The sequence below is a fragment of the Rousettus aegyptiacus genome, unplaced genomic scaffold, assembly GCF_014176215.1.
Source record: "Rousettus aegyptiacus isolate mRouAeg1 unplaced genomic scaffold, mRouAeg1.p scaffold_m13_p_7, whole genome shotgun sequence".
Taxonomy (NCBI): Eukaryota; Metazoa; Chordata; class Mammalia; order Chiroptera; family Pteropodidae; genus Rousettus; species Rousettus aegyptiacus.
In genome coordinates this window covers 40580827-40598940 of record NW_023416310.1, presented here as the reverse complement: position 1 = coordinate 40598940, position 18114 = coordinate 40580827, and the positions used below count along the sequence as shown (strand labels likewise).

The window sequence follows — 18114 nt, the reverse complement described above, 5'->3', positions numbered from 1 at the left end:
ACGTTAAGAACCATAGAAAAAGAGAACTATAAAGGAGACTAAGAAAGGGCAAGGTAGGAAGATATCCAGAACACAGAAATGAAAAAATTTGAGCTTCAAGAAGAGATTTGTCATTGATATCAAATACCAGTTGGATTTCGTATGAAAGATTCACAATGAATTCATATGAAAGATTCACAATACAAAAAATATTTTTGAATACAAGTTAAAATGGAATTGTCATGTAATAATAATGTAAATTTATATACAACTTATCCTATAAATTCAGATTTGAAACTTTGAAGTCCTTGAATATTTTTAAAGGAGGAGGCAGTTGCATTTTCAAATTTTATGCATTTAATGAAATTTTAATATTTTTACATTGAAATATTTTTAAGTCATATACTTCATATTTGTACAAAATGCAATTTCTACTTAAGAAATAGACTGAGTAAAATACAGTGATTACCAGTTAGACATGTAGGAGATCATTTGCAACCTTAGTAATTCAATAGAGTGACAGAGTCAGATTGTAGTTCAGGGCTAAGTAACTAGAAAGGTGAGGAAGGATGGACAAGCACAGCCTACTTTTCCAGCAAGTTTGGCTGTGAAGGGAAAGTGAGTTACAAAGTGGCAGCTAGAGACATGAGAGAAATTTGAGATTGTTACCTGAATCCACTCAGGGAGTTGGGAGGAGTTTTACATTAGAAGCTGAATTATATTTTCATGTTTAACAAGAACAGGAAGAAGGTTAATTTAGGATAAGAGTGACAGTGTGGGGCAGGTCCGTGTAATCAAAAATAGAATTCACGAGAAAGGCTATCTCTTCTACCACTGTGACAAGAGGACTTAAAGACAGGTGTAAAGTAGATTAATTCACATATGTTAGAGGAATTGAGAGAATTAAGTAAATTTCTAATGTCTAGTGACCTTTTTTTTAAGTTTGTTTGTTTGTTTGTTTATTACACCTGGTATTCCTAGGTGGTCTCCCATCCAAGTACTAACAAGGCCCGACTCTGCTTAGCTTCCGAGATCAGACAAGATTGGGCATATTCAGGGTGGCATGGCTGTAGACTGTCTAGTGACCATTTTTAGTAGATAACAGTATTGGAGGGTAGTCACAATTTTTTAAATTAACTGTACGATATTAGCAAAGCAAAAGCATTCAAGTAGCAAAAACTGAAAGAAAAATAAAACACTGAAACAGGTTTAAAATTATAAGATTTATCACTCATATACTGTTTCAAGCTACATTTAATTAACTTTCCATTGTGTGAGATGCCATACTAGATGACTGACATGCTTTCTGTCCATAAACAGTCTTGTAATCACTGTCATGCTTTTTTAATTAAACATAATAATTTTTTAATTAAAATGATATACAGTGATTGATTTAACTGTGTATTTTTCCTGCAAAGTGAACTATTTATTTTTATTTCCTTGTCGGAGGATACAGACAGTGGGAGGTTTCTCCACATACCCTGCTTCTGTCTCAGTCTTTTTTTCTTTTTTCCTCTGAGAGAAAAGAAAGTATATGCTATTTGAAGTCCATAATATTTTACTATTTCTTACGAAGTTGAGGATTCTTGGTTATTATTCATCAAACCATCCATTTATTGAGTTACTACCTACTTGGCTAGGGATGGGAGAAAATGAAGCTTAATGGATAACAGTTAATATTGAGTGCTTACTTCATGCTAAACAGTTTGTTCTAATCACTTTACATTATCTCATTTATAGGTCCGTGAGCTAGACATCGTTAATATTCCCATTTCACAAATATGAGAACTGAGGCCCAAAGAGGTTAAGCAACTTGCCTAAGGTTACAACTTGCCTAAGATTACATAGCTAGGAAATGGTAGAGCTGGAATCCAGATTCAGGCAGACTGACTTTAGGGCCCTTTTTCTTAACTGTATGCTATGCTACTTCTCTGCAATGTAGAGAATTGGTTAAGACACAGCCCCTGTCCTCAAAAAATTTAATTTGGCATACAGAGTAAATTTTGATTAGAAATTACATCACACTGAATTTCTTTGCTTGAAAGAAATGAAATAGACATTTAATGTGTTGACAAGAATGTCCTAATCTGTAGAGAATTGTTATAAGTTTAGTTGAGCCAAATTGAGGACATATGCTGAGAAGCAAGATCTCAAGTGCTTTAGGTAAATGACAGTTTTGCAGTTCTTTTTACACATTTGGAATTAAAGAGGGAATGTAAGGTGGAGTACATGTAGGAGAAAGCAAGGTACAAGGTAGTTAAGATTATGTGTTGTCTTGAGGGTGGTTATGCTTATAAGAGGTCTGAAAAAGAGGCAATTCAGAGGTCTGTTAACCTAGATGTACAAAAACAATGGACTGGGCTTGCCTAAGGCAAAGTTAACTTTTTACTTGGGAAGTTGTAGGCCTGAGGCATGACCACCTACCATGACCTTCCTGATTAGGATTTTATGATCAGATCACCCTGTGAGGTTACTTTTAGTCACTGAACTTGTACATAGCCCCTTTTTCATTCACAAATGTCTTAGAGCCCATAGAGGTCTTAAAGCTTAGGGAAGCATGATGACGGCCCCATGGTAATCTAATTAATTTGGCTAATTGAGGACAATAATCCAGTCCACCTTTCTTTTGGTCTCAGCATGCTGAATTTTGTTTTATAATGATAGGAAATATCACATGCTGAAAATAAAGTAACTTCTGGATTAAAATCTTGAAAATTAAATATATAATCTCTCCATTGAATATAGGAATTAACTTGTGTTTTAAGAATTATAATAAAGACAAGTTGAATTGTTAGTTCTGCCTTTCCAAACTAATAACATTTTTTTCTTTACAACTTGCTGATTATTTACCATGTGCCAGACCTAGAGGATAGACAGTTGTAATCATTATCTTTATATCATTAACAATAATCCTGAAAAATAGATATTGTTATCTATGTTTAATAGATACAGATAATGAGACTCAAAGAAGTTAATTAATTGGCAGTACTGGAACTCAAATTCAAATCTCTCAGATTTCAAACCCAATATACTTTATACACTCTGTGCCAAATCACTTCCTAAGAAGTCAATATTTATTTTCAGAAATTAGACAGTTTCAGGCCCTAAATAGGAACTATCTTCTTCATTTTCCTTATTTAAATTTTTTTTGCAATATTTTGTTTCATTTTGTACCTATGCCTCATTTATTTTTTTTCTCCCTAGCTACAGAAGAAAGGAGACCAGCCGAAGTTCTTATTGTCGAGGGACAACAATATGCTGTTGTTGGGTGAGTGACACATTTTTCTTTAATAGCCGAATCAATGATCTAAAACAGGTTTTCTCATTTCCCCTTGATGTGACTTGGAAATTTGGAGTTAACAATTTAAAACCCTACAAAGAATTTAAAGGTAATTTTACAGATTCATTTTTATTTTCTATATTTTGTAGTGTTCTGTATCCATTAGGGAATACACTGGCTCAACAAAAAGGGGGTTGTTGATTTTTCAATATAAGAAGAAATCTAGAGTTACACGGTTCAAGGGTGTTATATGTCTCCATGATATTATTAGTATCTCAAGCTCTTTATTTTTTGTGCAGCTTTTTTTTAGTGTATAATATATAACATAATAGTTGAAGCTATGGGCTCTGGAGCGAGACTGCCTAGGTTTGAATCCCAGGGTCTCTGTACTCTTTGTGACTTGGGCAGGTTATTCGGTTTGCCTTAGTTCTCTTATCTGTAGAACAAAATGTGGAAAATAGTGCTATACTTAGAATTACTGAAGAAATGAAATGTAATTTATATAAAGCATTTAGCACCTAATATGAAGTTGGTAGTTGTTTTCATTGTCGTTATTTGTCACTAGATCTTTTCCTCTTTTACCAATTCAGTATTTTAAAATCAAGTTAATTAAGAAAAATATCAATTCCAGTGTGGTGCATCTAGTACTATATGCCTTTTATTAAACGAGTAATTAAAATATATGCATATTATTTAACAGCACTTCATGCATTAAGTGTTTTCATATATATGATATCATTTGATCATGTCGTGAAATAGACATTTCAGGGATTATTGTTCTCTTTCAACTGTTAGCAGAATTGAAACTTAGAGGATTAAATGGTTAATAATAAATGACCCAAATAAAGTCATAATTAAAATCAAGATCTATCTCCCAATATCTAGACTAAAATTCTTTTTCACTATTCTTCGTTTCTTGACAGTGTATAAGTATTTTTGTTTGTTTGTTTTTTGTTTTTGTGTTTTTTTTTTTTTGAAATGGACATCCCTTCCAGGGAGAATGGATGATTTTCTCCTTGTGACTCTACTTGCCCATATCATGGCACTTTTCACAGTATATTAGAATTATTTATTTATGTATACATCTCCGTGGTTAGACTCTGAATTCCTCAAAGGAAGGAATCATGTCTTACCATTTTAATTTTTCTTGGCGCTCAATAAGTAGTCAAAAAATATGTATAGAATTGATCCTTTTTCTTAGTCTCTATTACCACAAACTCAAAAGTACCTCGTTGTAGTCTAACACTTTCAATTATTTTCTCCAGTGCAGTTCTTTTCTGTTTGTGTTAGGGCAATGCTTTTTTCAGTCTCTCTGTAATCTCATCCCTTCCATATAAAGGCTAGACACTATCTTTCTTAAATTTCTACTTCCTAATATCCTTCAGACTTTTATAAAACATTATTTTACGTGGATCACTCATTTCTCAGCATCTCATTGAACATACATATCCTAAATGAATGCCTCTTTCCCCCTTAATATCCCCTTATTTAACTTCAGTAGTTCTCTTTTCAATTTGTGATATGTCTTACTAATGAGCTGATGACTTTCTCATCTTCGTAAAACTTTTTGTGACCGTCAACGTAAGAAATGTCCAAACCTGTAGAAAATTTTTGTAAGAGTTTATTTGAGCAAAACTGACAACATTCTGGGGAGCAAGGTTGCAAATGCTCCAGAGAATAACAGTTTTCCAGCTTCTTTTATGCATTTGAAATTAGAGGAAACATCAGGAAGATTACATAGAGATGGGGAAAAGCAAGTCAGGGATTGGATTAAAGGATAGTTAACAAGATTATGTGCTCTCTTGAGGGTGGTTAGGCTTATTTCAAAGGTGTGTTAACCTAGATGCACAGAAACAATGAACAGATATAAGACAAAGATAAACCTTTTACTAAAAAGTTATATGCCTGTGGCATGACTAGCCACTATGACCTGTCTAGTTAGGAATTTATGATCAGATCACCCTGTGGGGTTACTTTCCACAGAACACCTTTTTTTCATCCACATGACTTACCAATAAACTTCTTAGGAGATACATTGTTCTTAGAAGCCATGTAATGTCATTGCTTATTATTAGTGTTATTATTAATAAATCTCATGGTATTCTCTAAACATGGTTGTGAAGTAGGTATTATTCCCATCTTTTTCACCTAAGCAAATCTGTACTAGGTTCCCTTCATTCAGCAGTTATGATTGAGAACCTACTACGTAATCAGAAACACTAGATAGGGTTTTTTTAGTGTTTCTTAGTTGGTCAAGGAATGAGATATACCTACTTTATAAAAGAAACTCAATATGGATGCCACACAGAGAGCTGTGTGCTCACAGCACAAAACTTAAGTAGGTACTTATCTTCAGAGTCATATAAGTGCTGACCCTGCAATTGAATGACCTTGAAATTGAGTGCCTCCTTAATTTTGCACCCTAGGAGTCTCTCTTGTCTCCCCTTAGTTTTCATTCTGCTGCCCTTGTAGGTAAAACACATAATTTAGCAGTTACCAAGATCAGTGTTGATTTTTATATACCAATTTAGTTTGATTTTTCTTATTTTGAATGCCTAGTGACTCATCTTTCTTTTCTTATAGAACTGTATTGCTGTTGATAAGAATTATCCTTGAATATTGCCAGTGTGTGGATAATATCCCTTCTATTACTACTGACATGCTTACTCGTCTGTCAGATTTATTGAAGGTGGGTATGATTTTACAAAGTTGGAAGAAGTAAGTAATTCTCTAGGGCAGGGGTCCCCAAACCCCGGGCCGCAGACCAATATCCAATCAATGGCCTGTCAGGAACTGGGCTGTACAATAGGAGGTAAGCGGCAGTTGAGGGAGCAAAGCTTCATCTGTATATGCAGCTGCTCTCCTGGGCCTCAGCTCTATCTCAGATCATCAGGCATTAGATTGTCATAGGATTACTGCTCCCTGATGCCAGAAAGGTTGGGGACTGCTGCTTTAGGTTGTGACTAATTCTCCAACTCAAAGACATTTCAAGATTAAATTATCTTTAAGGCATTAATTTTGTGACATTTGCTTGTGGTCAAATCACATATTACTAGAAGAAGGCTGCCTTCTTCCTTCTCACTCTGCATTTAGTGATTCCTCATTACACCCATAGAGTTGTTAATGACATTGGAGACAGGAGATGATTTGTTCGTTAGGTGCTGAACATGACTGAGGCCACTTAGGTCAAAAAACCTGGACTGGTTTCAAATGTGCATGGAAGGAATTCACTGAACTTTACAAAATTCATCTCACTAAGGTTAGAGATTTTTCTTAAATCATTCTTTCAGAACCATTGATGTAAAATAAAAATGTGATAATTTTATTTAGCCATTTCATATTAACAGATATTTTTAACTGCTAACATAAAGAGAAGGTTTCATTTTTTAAAAATATTTGTAATCCATCAATTAATTCTGTTCCCCAATTGAATTGACATGTTTCAGTCCGGAAAGATTTTGTTATCCTTTTAAAAATAGGACTGTCCAGTAAGACTGACTGGAGAAAAGACTGAACAGTTTTGTGAATGCAAAATTAGTTTCTAAACAACTGATTTTTAGAATTTCTCAACTTTTTTCCTACCAGACTGTAAATATATGTTATTTAGGAACACACATACACCCTTTTTTTCATTACATAAGTAGACCCTAATTGCTCCAGTAGAAAATTCATCTGATCCTCAAATAAGAGGAAAGAGGAATGTATTTTTAGAACTGTTAACACATTGCCTGCATACAAAAAATAGTTTTTAGTAAATTGTTGGATTTTTTTTTTCTCCTTCCTTTGTTAGTACTTCAATTCAAGAAGTTGCCAGTTAGTTCTTGGAGCTGGTGCACTGCAAGTTGTTGGACTAAAAACAATAACTACAAAAAATTTGGGTATGAATTCTTGAATTTAATTCACATGATGAAGTGTTATGATGTCAGTGTACTCGTGTTTTTGTATACCTGATGTTTTTGTGATTCTAACCAAAAGCTATTTCACTCTTTTATGTATTACCATAATAGAAAAACTAATTTCTGAGGGAATGTTATGAGGAATTTTTACTCTAACAAGTATAAGTTATTTGAAAGTTGTACCACTGTGGAAAATGTAAGATGTAATATGTATGGAGTACTGTGGGTGAAAGGTATCTGAATGTCAGAAGAGAATTAGTTGTGTCATTAGCTTCCTCGTGCCATAAATACAACTTGAGTACATTTGGAAAATCAGCATTTTCATTACATTATTCAGTATCGAATAATTTTCTTGAACAAAATGAAACATATTGCTTTTTGCCACTTTGTTCTTCAGTTACGAAATGAGCTGGGGTCTGTATCAAATTAACTGACATTTTTTACTTAATTTATGTCCTTAAAGTCAACTAATATCCTTTTTTGTTTCTCCATGATATGTCTACCACCTGGATCTTCAGCTCTTTCTTCACGCTGTTTGCAGTTAATCGTACACTACATTCCTGTAATCCGGGCTCATTTTGAAGCTCGACTGCAGCCTAAGCAATATAGCATGCTTAGGCATTTTGATCATATCACTAAGGTACTTTTCCATATATTCTCTACTGAATTTGCATAAATTTAATTCCTTGATTAAGAATTTTTAAAATGTACCTAAGGGCTTTAAAATATGTTATTTCTCATTACAGGACTACCATGACCACATAGCTGAAATATCAGCTAAGCTTGTAGCGATAATGGATAGCTTATTCGACAAGCTGTTATCTAAGGTAATGATTTATAGGAATTATTAGGCTTTGCTTAAAAGCATTGTGACTTTTCATAGTTGTCTAACAAATTAAATTCTTCAGGGTTTATAAAAAACTCAGTAAAATCTTCAGATTCCCAAATAATTGATATGCATCCCTACAGCAGGGGTCCCCAACCCCTGGGCTACAGACCAAACTGGGCTGTACAGCAAGAGATGAGCGGCTGGCGAGTAAGGGAAGCTTCATCTGTATTTGCAACTGCTCCCCAGTGCTGGCATTATTGCCTCATATTATCAGGCATTATATTCTCATTGGAGCACTGGTGCCTGAGGCCAGAAAGGTTGGGGATTGCTGCCCCAGGGAAAGACAGGAAGATTCCAAGGATAATAGATATCCTATTTTATAGGATTTTATATTTTATATTTATTTTATATTAGTTGCATTGACAAATATGTACCCTCTTCAAAACAGATTTTAGTCTTAAAGACTTTTCGAGGAACAGAATTGAGAGAACAAAGATCAAGATAGAGAAAAAAGTGCACCTGTCTCTCAATTTCTGTGGATTATCTGTTCTATGCATCTTTTTTTTTTTTTAATATGGAAGGAAACTGCATAAAAAGAGTCCACAAGTACAAAAAATACCCAAGAAATAGGCCAACATAAGTCATAAAAATACTTATTTCACATATTTTCACGCAAAAAAATGATAATGAAAATTCAGAAAAACCAAAATTTTGTTTGCTGTTGGTTTCTGTACTATAATCTAAAGCAATCGACCTCTCTTTTTAATTGGCACAAGGTCACCATCTTTATCGCTTGAAATATTTGGATGTACTGCTTTGATTTCACTATTTATGTTTATGTTTTTTGATGATCTTTTTCCAACCCCATCTTTTGCTAAGTTTTCATAAATTCTAAGATATTCACTGCAACATTTTTAAAATCTTTTTGAAATTTTAAGTCTCGTTAGATGTTTGGATCAACATCTAAAATTGCAGTTTCCAGTTTTTTGGCCACTTGAAGAGCTTTGTAAATATTTGCTGCAGTGAATGAAACTGGTTCAAAGTCACTGCCATGTTCATTGGCAGCATAGGCTTCAGATATTAAGTGAATTATTTCATCATCAGTTAATTTGTTATCAACCAGTAATTTGTTAATATCATTCACATTCAAATTGTCAGAGCCTTCTTCTTGAAATTTATTTAATAAATTAATAATGACAGTTAATCCTTCTTCATTATCGGAACCTTATTCCCTGGTATAACCACTTCTGGCCATATTGCTTTCCAGCTTGCATTTAAAGTTGATGGCTTTATATCACTCAAAGCTAAAACAATATTCTTGATACAGCTTAAAAGTGTGTATTTATTCCAGGCTTCTATAAGTGATTCATTATTTTTAAGTTTATTAAAAATATCATTAAAACTCCATTTAATATAATTAATCTTAAAGGTGGAAATAATGCCTTGATCTAAAGGTTGGATCTAAAGGAAGTTGTATTTGGTGACAAATATACACAATTTTCATATTTGGATGTTTGAAATTGTGTGGATGAATGTCTATGGCCGTGCCACCCTGAATGTGCTCAATCTTGTCAGATCTCGGAAGCTAAGCAGGGTTGGGTCTCGTTAGTACTTGGATGGGAGACCATCTAGGACTACCAGGTGCTGTAGGCATTAAAAAAAAAAAAATATGTGGATGACCAGGTGTATTATCTAAAAGTATAAATATTTTAAAAGACAGACATTTTTCCTTCATATAATTTTCAGCTTCTATGGCAAAACATTTGTAAAACCAATCCTGAAAAACATCAGTAGTTGCCCATACTTTTTAATTTGCCATCCAGTGAACGGGAAGATCATTAACAATTGTGTATTAGTATTAGTTCTTTGTACGTTGCTGAGTTAAGTTATTATTTTTTAGAAAGAGTAATCACCAATAATGGAAATAAAATAATAACTTTCAAATGTTTTGGTCACAGGACCCCTTTATACTCTTAAAAATAATCGAGGACACCGAAGAACTTTTGTTTATGCAAATTGTACCTATCAGTACATACTATATTAGAAATTAAAACTAAGAAAAATTTAAAATACAAGAATACACACATTTCCTGAGCCTTGAGAATACCATCATCACAAGTCATCTAAAAATATTCATTATTCAATTATGAAAGAATGAGAATTGAAAAGATAACATCTTAGCGTTATTATGAAAATGGTTTTTACCTTATAGATGCCTTGAAAGAGTCTCTGACTCTCAAGTGTCCCCCAACCACACTTTAAGAACCTCTGGTGTAGTTTCTAGATAACAGATGTTTTTATGCATCTCTTTTAAGAAGCTTAAGATTTTTATTATTATTATTATTATTATTATTAAGAAGGTTAAGGAATTTATAGTTATTTGGATACATACCTATATTATGTTATGCCTGTTAAATTAGTTTCTAGTTTTGTATGGAGGAAATTATTGTGTAGAAATTCTCTATTTTCTTTAATTGCCAAGTGCAAGCTAAATTCCAAAGCAGTTCTATTCTACCAGTTTCCTTTTTGATTCATGACATTCTTCTGTATATCAAAAGTCAATAAATAATGCATTGTGACTACCTTCAAGAAGTTTACCTTCTAATAAGGTACAGGACTATAAACACCAACAATGTAGAGTAAGGTAAATGATAAATAGTAAAATGTTAAATAGTAATAAGCTGTGGAATATAATGAAGCACAACCAAAAATGTGCCAATTCTCTTAAAACCTTGACTTTATTCCATCATTTTGGTCATCTAGAGTTTTTGAACAAGAATTGGGACTGTAGCTAGACTTTTTCCTATGACAACTCATTATTTATTTCAAAGAAAAGTAAAGATTATTTAATGAGCTTCTCATTCTTTGTCACATATATTTAAGTCATTAACATTTTTTTTGCTAAAATATTTTAAAAATTTGAGGTATTCTGGTATTTTATCTCTAAATACTTAAGTATATATTTCTAAAAACTAAGGACTTGTGTGTATGTAATCTACCATATCACACCTAACAAAATTAACAATAATTCCTTAATATCATCTAATACCTATTTCTATTTGAAACTTACCATTGTCCCCAAATGTCCTATTACAATAACTTGTTTAAACAAAGACATCTATATGGTCAACATATTGCATTTAGTTATTATGTCTCTTAAGTCTTTTATAAACTTCATACACACCCCCTCATCATATTTTGTTTTTTCAAGAATGTGCCTAGACTATAGCAACTTAGTATATTCTCTGGTACCTTCCCCATGATGATTTTCCCTGTTATCCTGACATATTGTGTTCTTCCCTTATTAAGAAGTATCTCTTTGCTACTCACTGCCCTATTTGCTTTTTTTTTTTTTTTTTCTTCTTTAAATGGGTTGCCTAGGAGTTTGGCTCTGTTTTTAATTCATACCAAAATAATAAGCAGTGGTTGGTTTGCCTTAGTCTCTCAGTTTTTAGCTTTTCATTTTCTTATCTGAAAATTTAACAAGAAATAAAAGATAACACAATAATATAATATAGGTCAATTCAAAGAAGCTAGTAAGGTTGCCATTCCTTGGATAGAATGAAACATTAACGTCGAATTGTATAACTGGCTTGACTAATGTCCTAGCCACCATTTATTCATTCATTCTGTAAGTTAAATTGTGTTAGGTAACAGGGATACACAAGGGGGAAGTAGCCTACTGCTTTGTCTTCAAATAGTAAATGTTTTTAGATGTTTTTCTAGTAGGAAAAGTATATCAATAATTATAACAGGAGGTAGAGTATGTCAAGTGTCAGAGGTAAGAAATTGATTAACTGCTATTGGTTTTCTTAATGCTTTTGAAGAGACGGTTACCAGCTATGGAGAGAGATCTGGGAAAGCTTAATGGATGAGGCATGCTTTTAAAGATAGATATGATTAAGGCAAATAAAATTTAGATGTAGAGGAACTCTGAGGTAACAGCTTGAGCAAACATGTTGGTAGGAATCATAAGAAAGAAGTTTATTGTCAGGGTTTTAGAGTCAGGTAGACCTAAATTCAGATTACATGTTTGCCACATATTGGCCATTGAAAGACCTTGGGCAAATTATTAATCTCCTTATGCCTCAGTTTCTAATTATGCCTCAGTTTCTGCTCTCTAAATGGGGATTCTATTAGAGTCTCAGAGTTGTAGTGCGTATGAATGAGATAGTATATGTGAAGTGCTTTTCTTTTATTGTGTCTGACTATAGCAAGTTCCAGTAAATGTTAACTGCTAATCCTTTTGCTATTGTTGTTAATAATAACAAAGGTAAGCATGCCATTTACCTAATGATTAGGGTAGGTGAACTGAGGAGTGGGAGATATTTTGGAAAGAGAGTGAATAACTTTACCAGTGGGAAGCTAAGCAATTTAAGTCATTCTTATGGAGGTATAAATTACATTCAGTAAAATTCACTCTTTCAAAGTATATAGTTTGATTTTAACAAATGTATATAGAACAGTTCCATCACTATTAAACATTCCCTTGGATACTTTTGCAGTCAGTCCTCTTCCCACATCCCCAAACTTTGACAGCCACTTATCTGATTTTCATTCCTATAGTTATGCCCTTTCCAGAATGTCTTATAAATGAAATTATACAGAATACAGTCTGTTGTCCCATATTCCTTCATTTACCATAATCTTTTTAAAATTCATAGATGTCATAGCATGTATTAACAGTGGCTTGTTCCTTTTTATTATGGAGTAGTATCCATTGTTTGGGTGTACCACTATTTGTTTATCCATTTATCAATTGATAAGCCTTTGGGTTGTCTCCAGTTTTTGGCTGGCTGTTACGAATAATGCTGCTACAAACATTCATATGCACATCTTTGTGTGGGCATGTGTTTTCATTTCTTTTATGTAAATACCGTGGAATAGATTGATGGTTGTATAGAAATGTAAAACTTACGATAACTTTATAAAGAATTGCCAGATTATTTTCCAAAGTGACTGTATCATTTTGTCTTTCTTCTTGTGATGTATAAGAGTTCTAGGTGCTCTTCATCTTCAGCAGCATTTTCTAATGTCTGTTTTTTAATGTTAGTCCTCTAATAGGTCTGTATGAAGTGGTAGCTCACTTGTGGTTTTACTTTATGTAACATCCAATATGATGAACATCTTTTCATGTGTTAGTTTGCCATCCATATTTTCCTTTGGTAATGTTGTTCAAATTTTTTGCTCATTTTAAAAAATTGTGGTTTTTATCTTCTTCTTATTACCCTGGATACAAATCCTTTATCAAATATGAGTTCTGTAAGTATTTTCTGCCCGTCCGTGGCCTATATTTTCATTTTCTTAACAGTGTCTTACAGAGAACAGTTTTTAATTTTGATGAACTTTAGTTTATCATTTTTTCTTTTATTGTTCATGTTTCTGGTCTTAGCCTAAGATATTTATGTATAACTCAAAATTGACATTTTCCAGTGCTTTCTTTTAGAAATCTTATTGTTTCAGGTTTTATATATGTCTGTCATCCATTTCTAGTTGATTTTGCTTATACAGTTGACCTCTGAATAATGTGGGGTTGAGGGGAGCCCATCCCCCTACACAGTTGAAAATCCACACGTAACTTCTGACTCTGCAAAAACTTAACTATAGTTCTCCCTCCGAATCTGTGATTCCTAACTGTGGATCAAATAGGCTGACCCTTGAATAACACAGGATTTTAAAAATACACATGTAAATGGACCTGCTCAGTTCACACCTGTGTTATTCAAGGTTCAACTTTAGTGCAAAGTATGAGTCAATGTTCCTTTTTTTTTGGATAGTTCTAGCACCTTTTCTTGAAAAGACTATCTTTTCTCCTTTGGCACCTTTGTTGAAAATCAATGGACTGTTTTTGTGTGAATCTACTTTTGGACTCTATTCTGTTCCATTGACCCATATGTCTTTCTTTACACTAATACCACACTGTCTTAACTATTATAACATTATTGTAAGTCTTTAAATCAGGTAATGTGAAGTCTTGGATATGGAACCTTCTCAGTGTTCTCACCTTTCCCCGAGGGGTAGCCTACCTCTGCTTTGAGTGGCATAGGATCCTGGGCTTAAGGTGTTTTTCTTTCTTCCCTCTGGAAGAGATGTTTTGTTTCTACCCCTCATACAGTGGCTCCAGGGATGGGAGTTTGGTACCTCTTTCCAGTGACTTAAGGTTTTTGCTTTTTATAAGAGAAAGGTTCCAGGAAGTGAGTGGCATTTGTTCTTTTCCAGGAAGTGAGTGGCATTTGTTCTTGCCACTTCCTGCTTGCCTGTGTTTACTGAGTGACCCTCTGTGGTCTCCTGCCTTGACCCCAATGTTGTTTATAAGTACCTGCTGAAGACCTTTCTGAGTGCAAACTCCCCCTGTGGGTAGACTTTTCACTTATTCTAAACATATCCTAGTCCACATTTGGCCTTTGAGAATTTATTGAAATGTTATTTTCTTCTTATTTGTTTCTATGTGGTCACCTTTCTTTCCTATGCACTACCAAGAGTGAGATAGTTCTTGTGTCTCGTCTGACTTTAGAGGGCCTTGTCACTTTGAGTTTCCGTGACCTCTGTTCTCAGATGGGTTTAAGAAAAGTTATGATTTTGTAAACTATTGCACTTTTTTTCTTATGGGTAGTGTAGTAGCAATATACCCTTGTAGCTTTTTAAATTTTAAATGAAGCAAAACACAAAAGTTCTTAAACTAATAAACCACATGATTAGAATTGCATTTTAGAAAGATTAATCAGATAGTATATAGAATGAATTTGAGGTGATATGGCACGTCCTCTATTTGGAATACTTTTCCTTAATTTTTTTCCTTTGAAGACTCAGCAGCCCAGTTGTGTTGCTCAGGAAACCATCTCTGTCTGTTATTGCCTAAGTGTCTTTCACCCATGTTCCTGTAGCATGCAATGTCCACTTTCAGGAACACCAACTAGCTTTTAGACAGGTCTCCAAAGGGACTCTCTCTGATTCATTTTTGTACCCTCCAGCTAGCAGAGTATCTGACCCATTCATTCAAGCATACACACACACATACATATGTATATACCTATGAACATATATACACATATATGTACATACACACATCTGATAAAATATTTTTTCAGACCTTACTATGTGCCAGGTAGTTTTAGTAAATGTTTGTTGAACTGATATCTGGACTTGTGAAAATGCTACAACATTTTTTCAGGTGAGAAGTATTGAACGCCTCACCTAGGGTGGTATTTCTCAACTGAGACAATTTTGTCCCCCAAAGGACATTCAGAAATGTTGGGAAAATTTTGGGTTGTCACTTTTTAGGGGAGTGGAATGATATGGTAACTAGTGAGTAGAGGCCGAGGATGCTGCTGAACGTCATACAATACACAGGCAGCCCCTATAACAAAGAATTATATAGCTGAGAATATCAGTAGTGTAGAGAAAGGTTGAGGAACTCTGATCTAATGTGCTAACTAATGTGCAAAATAATTTGAAAGTACATTTGATGAGACTTAGTCACTGATTCAATACAAGGAAATGAGGAAAAGGAGGAATAAAAACAGAGTTGGAGATTTTAAGTCCGTGTCACCAGGAAGGTTATAATACCAGCAATAGTAATTGAAATGAGTAAGAAGAGCAGGTTTGGGAAAACAACTTAGTTATGGAATGGAACATCTAGAAAATGTGTGACTTAACTCAGTAAAGTGGTTCAGGATTAGAGATATATTAGAAGTCGTGAGATTGATTAGTGAAAAGAGGGGAAGATAAGGGACATTGATGTTGAAGAAGCTTTGCTCTTAAGGCAGGATACAAAAGGAAGTTTAGGAGAGGAAACAGGAAAACATCGTCTTACATGAGGACAGTGTTACAAGTGTGAAGGTGTGTGAAATACTGCAGAACAATGAGGAAGGGGAACTAGAAGAGTTACTGAATTTGGAAGTGAGGATATCTTTAGTGATTTTTTTGTGGAGAAATTTCAGAAGATTGTTAATAGTAGGGGAAGGTGGTTTGGATGCTGGCAAGAACCAAATTTTAAGAGTTGAGAATAAAGTAGTATAATATCAAGTTTAGGTGACTGAAGAAATGTGATGGTGAAGGTAAGATGGAAAGAATAGTATATATAGGGAAAGCAGGGGTGATGGAAGTTTTTGGGGTTTACTAGTTTCTTAGGGCTGCCATAACAAATTACTAAACAGTGGCTTAAAACAACAGAAATTTATTCTCTCATAGTTCTGGAGGCTGGATGTCCTAAATCAAAGCATTGCCAGGCTGTGCTCCCTTTGAAGGCTCTAAGAAGAATCTTTCTCTGCCTCTTTCTACTTTTCAGTGCTTGCTGTCAATTTTTGGCATTCCCAGACTTACAGATGCATCACTCCAATCACTATCTTCATGTGGCCATCTTCCCTCTGTGTGTGTCTGTGTCTGAATTTCCCTCTCTTTTGGTAAAGACACCTGTCAGTGGATATAGGTCCCACCCTAATTATGAGGTTCCAAGTGGACATGAATTTTGGGGAGACACTATTCAGTACAGGGGGAGAATTAAGATTAAGGGGATGTTACCATAATGAGATAACACTTGATACTCACTAGGATAGCTAAAATAAAAAAGTAACAAAAAGTATAAAGTAACAAAAAAATAAAAAGGACAGTGTTGGTGAGGATATGGAGAAATTGGAACCCTCATACACTATTGGGTGGGATTGTAAAGTGGTACAGCCACATTGGAAAACATTCTGGCATTTCCTCAAAAGGTTAAACATAGAGTTGCCATATGACCCAGTAATTCCACTTCTTAGGTTTATACTTAAGAGAATTGAAACAGTTTGTCTACACAAAAACATGCATTTTCATAGCATTATTATTCATAATAGTCAAAAAGTGGAAATAACCCAAACATCTGATAATAATTGGATAAATTATGGTATGTTCATACAATGGAATGTCATGCAGGCATAAAAAGGATGAAGTACTGATGATACATGTCACAACATGGATGGACCTTGAAAGCATTATGCTAAGTGAAGGAAGCTAGTCACAAAAAGCCACATAAAGCCACATATTCTGTGATTCCATTTATTGAGATTAGTGGTTGCCAGGGGCCCAGGGGAGTGGGCAAAGGAATAGCACTAATGATATGGGGTTTCTACTTGGGGAGATGAGAATGTCCTGAAATTAGTGGTGATGATTGTTTAACCATGAGTTTACTAAAAACCAGTTAATTATACATTTTAAAAGGGTAAATTTTATGGTATGTGAATTACACCTTATAGCTATTATTAACAAAAAAATAAGGGAATATTTGATATATTTTTAGGGTCAAAAGAGAAAAACCTTTGGGTGGTCACAACTTTATCTTGGTCCAAGCACATCGTGACTTCTACGTAGTCCTGCTATAGCAGTTTATTGGAGCTCATCATTTTAATGAACTCTGTAAGATTAGTACATCTAAAATATAATTATTTAGCCCATATTTGTCTTGTGAATAAAAATGGCATATAATTTAAGCTGTGAATTTTAAAATATGGGCCGAAAGATGATTATCTATATTGTACCAGTATGTTTTTCCAGATGTAAGAATAGTAAAATGAATTTACCTAGAATTTTCAATATAGATCATTGTGGAAAATGTCTGTCCTTAACCTTAGGGTAAATATGATTACTATATTGGCCCCCCTACAAAAAAAAAAACATTTTAATTCTATCAGAGTTATATTGATTTCAGATATGATTATTTTGACATATTCTTAAAAATCATGTTTAAAAAATAATCTTAATTTAGAGGGCCTACTGTAATGATTCATTATTGTGTATTGAGCCAGATTAGTAACTAACATTTTTTGAGTACTTACTTTGTTTCAGGTACTGTTTAGTGTTTTTATGAGCCATCTTTTAAAGTCTTCTCACAGAAAGCCCTTTGAGATACAGAAATGAAGTAACTTGTCCGATGTTATATAGCTAAGAACTGTTAAGAACTGGGATTTGAACCCAAGCATCTATCTTCAGGAAAGCAGCCTATGTTCTTAGCCACAAGTTTATGCTGGCTCTCTCAAAGTAAATTAGAATGTTTAATGAAAAGTTCTTGAGATTTGCATAAGTAGCTCAGATCACAGTTGAAGTGTGAGCTTGAGCACTGTATCAGAGTTAGACATGTAGGGGCAGAAAACACTTAG

At 33.9% G+C, this 18114-nt stretch overlaps 1 protein-coding gene and 2 pseudogenes across 13 annotated transcripts in view; 2 read left to right on the top strand and 1 right to left on the bottom strand.

Annotated features, from left to right (window-relative positions):
• Positions 1-18114, top strand: part of VPS54 (VPS54 subunit of GARP complex) — an 88070-nt gene that overhangs the window by 65600 nt on the left and 4356 nt on the right. For 12 of the 13 annotated variants that reach the window (XM_016159819.2, XM_016159817.2, XM_016159818.2 and 9 more), the window contains 5 exons: positions 3184-3247; positions 5843-5948; positions 7050-7137; positions 7674-7795; positions 7902-7982. In XM_016159819.2, coding sequence (XP_016015305.2) covers positions 3184-3247; positions 5843-5948; positions 7050-7137; positions 7674-7795; positions 7902-7982 — 461 coding nt within the window. Of the gene's footprint in view, positions 1-3183; positions 3248-5842; positions 5949-6417; positions 6519-7049; positions 7138-7673; positions 7796-7901; positions 7983-18114 lie in introns of all 13 variants that reach the window. The other variant, XR_001598814.2, reaches the window with a different exon arrangement.
• Positions 936-1054, bottom strand: LOC118605653 (annotated as a pseudogene).
• Positions 9519-9637, top strand: LOC118605626 (annotated as a pseudogene).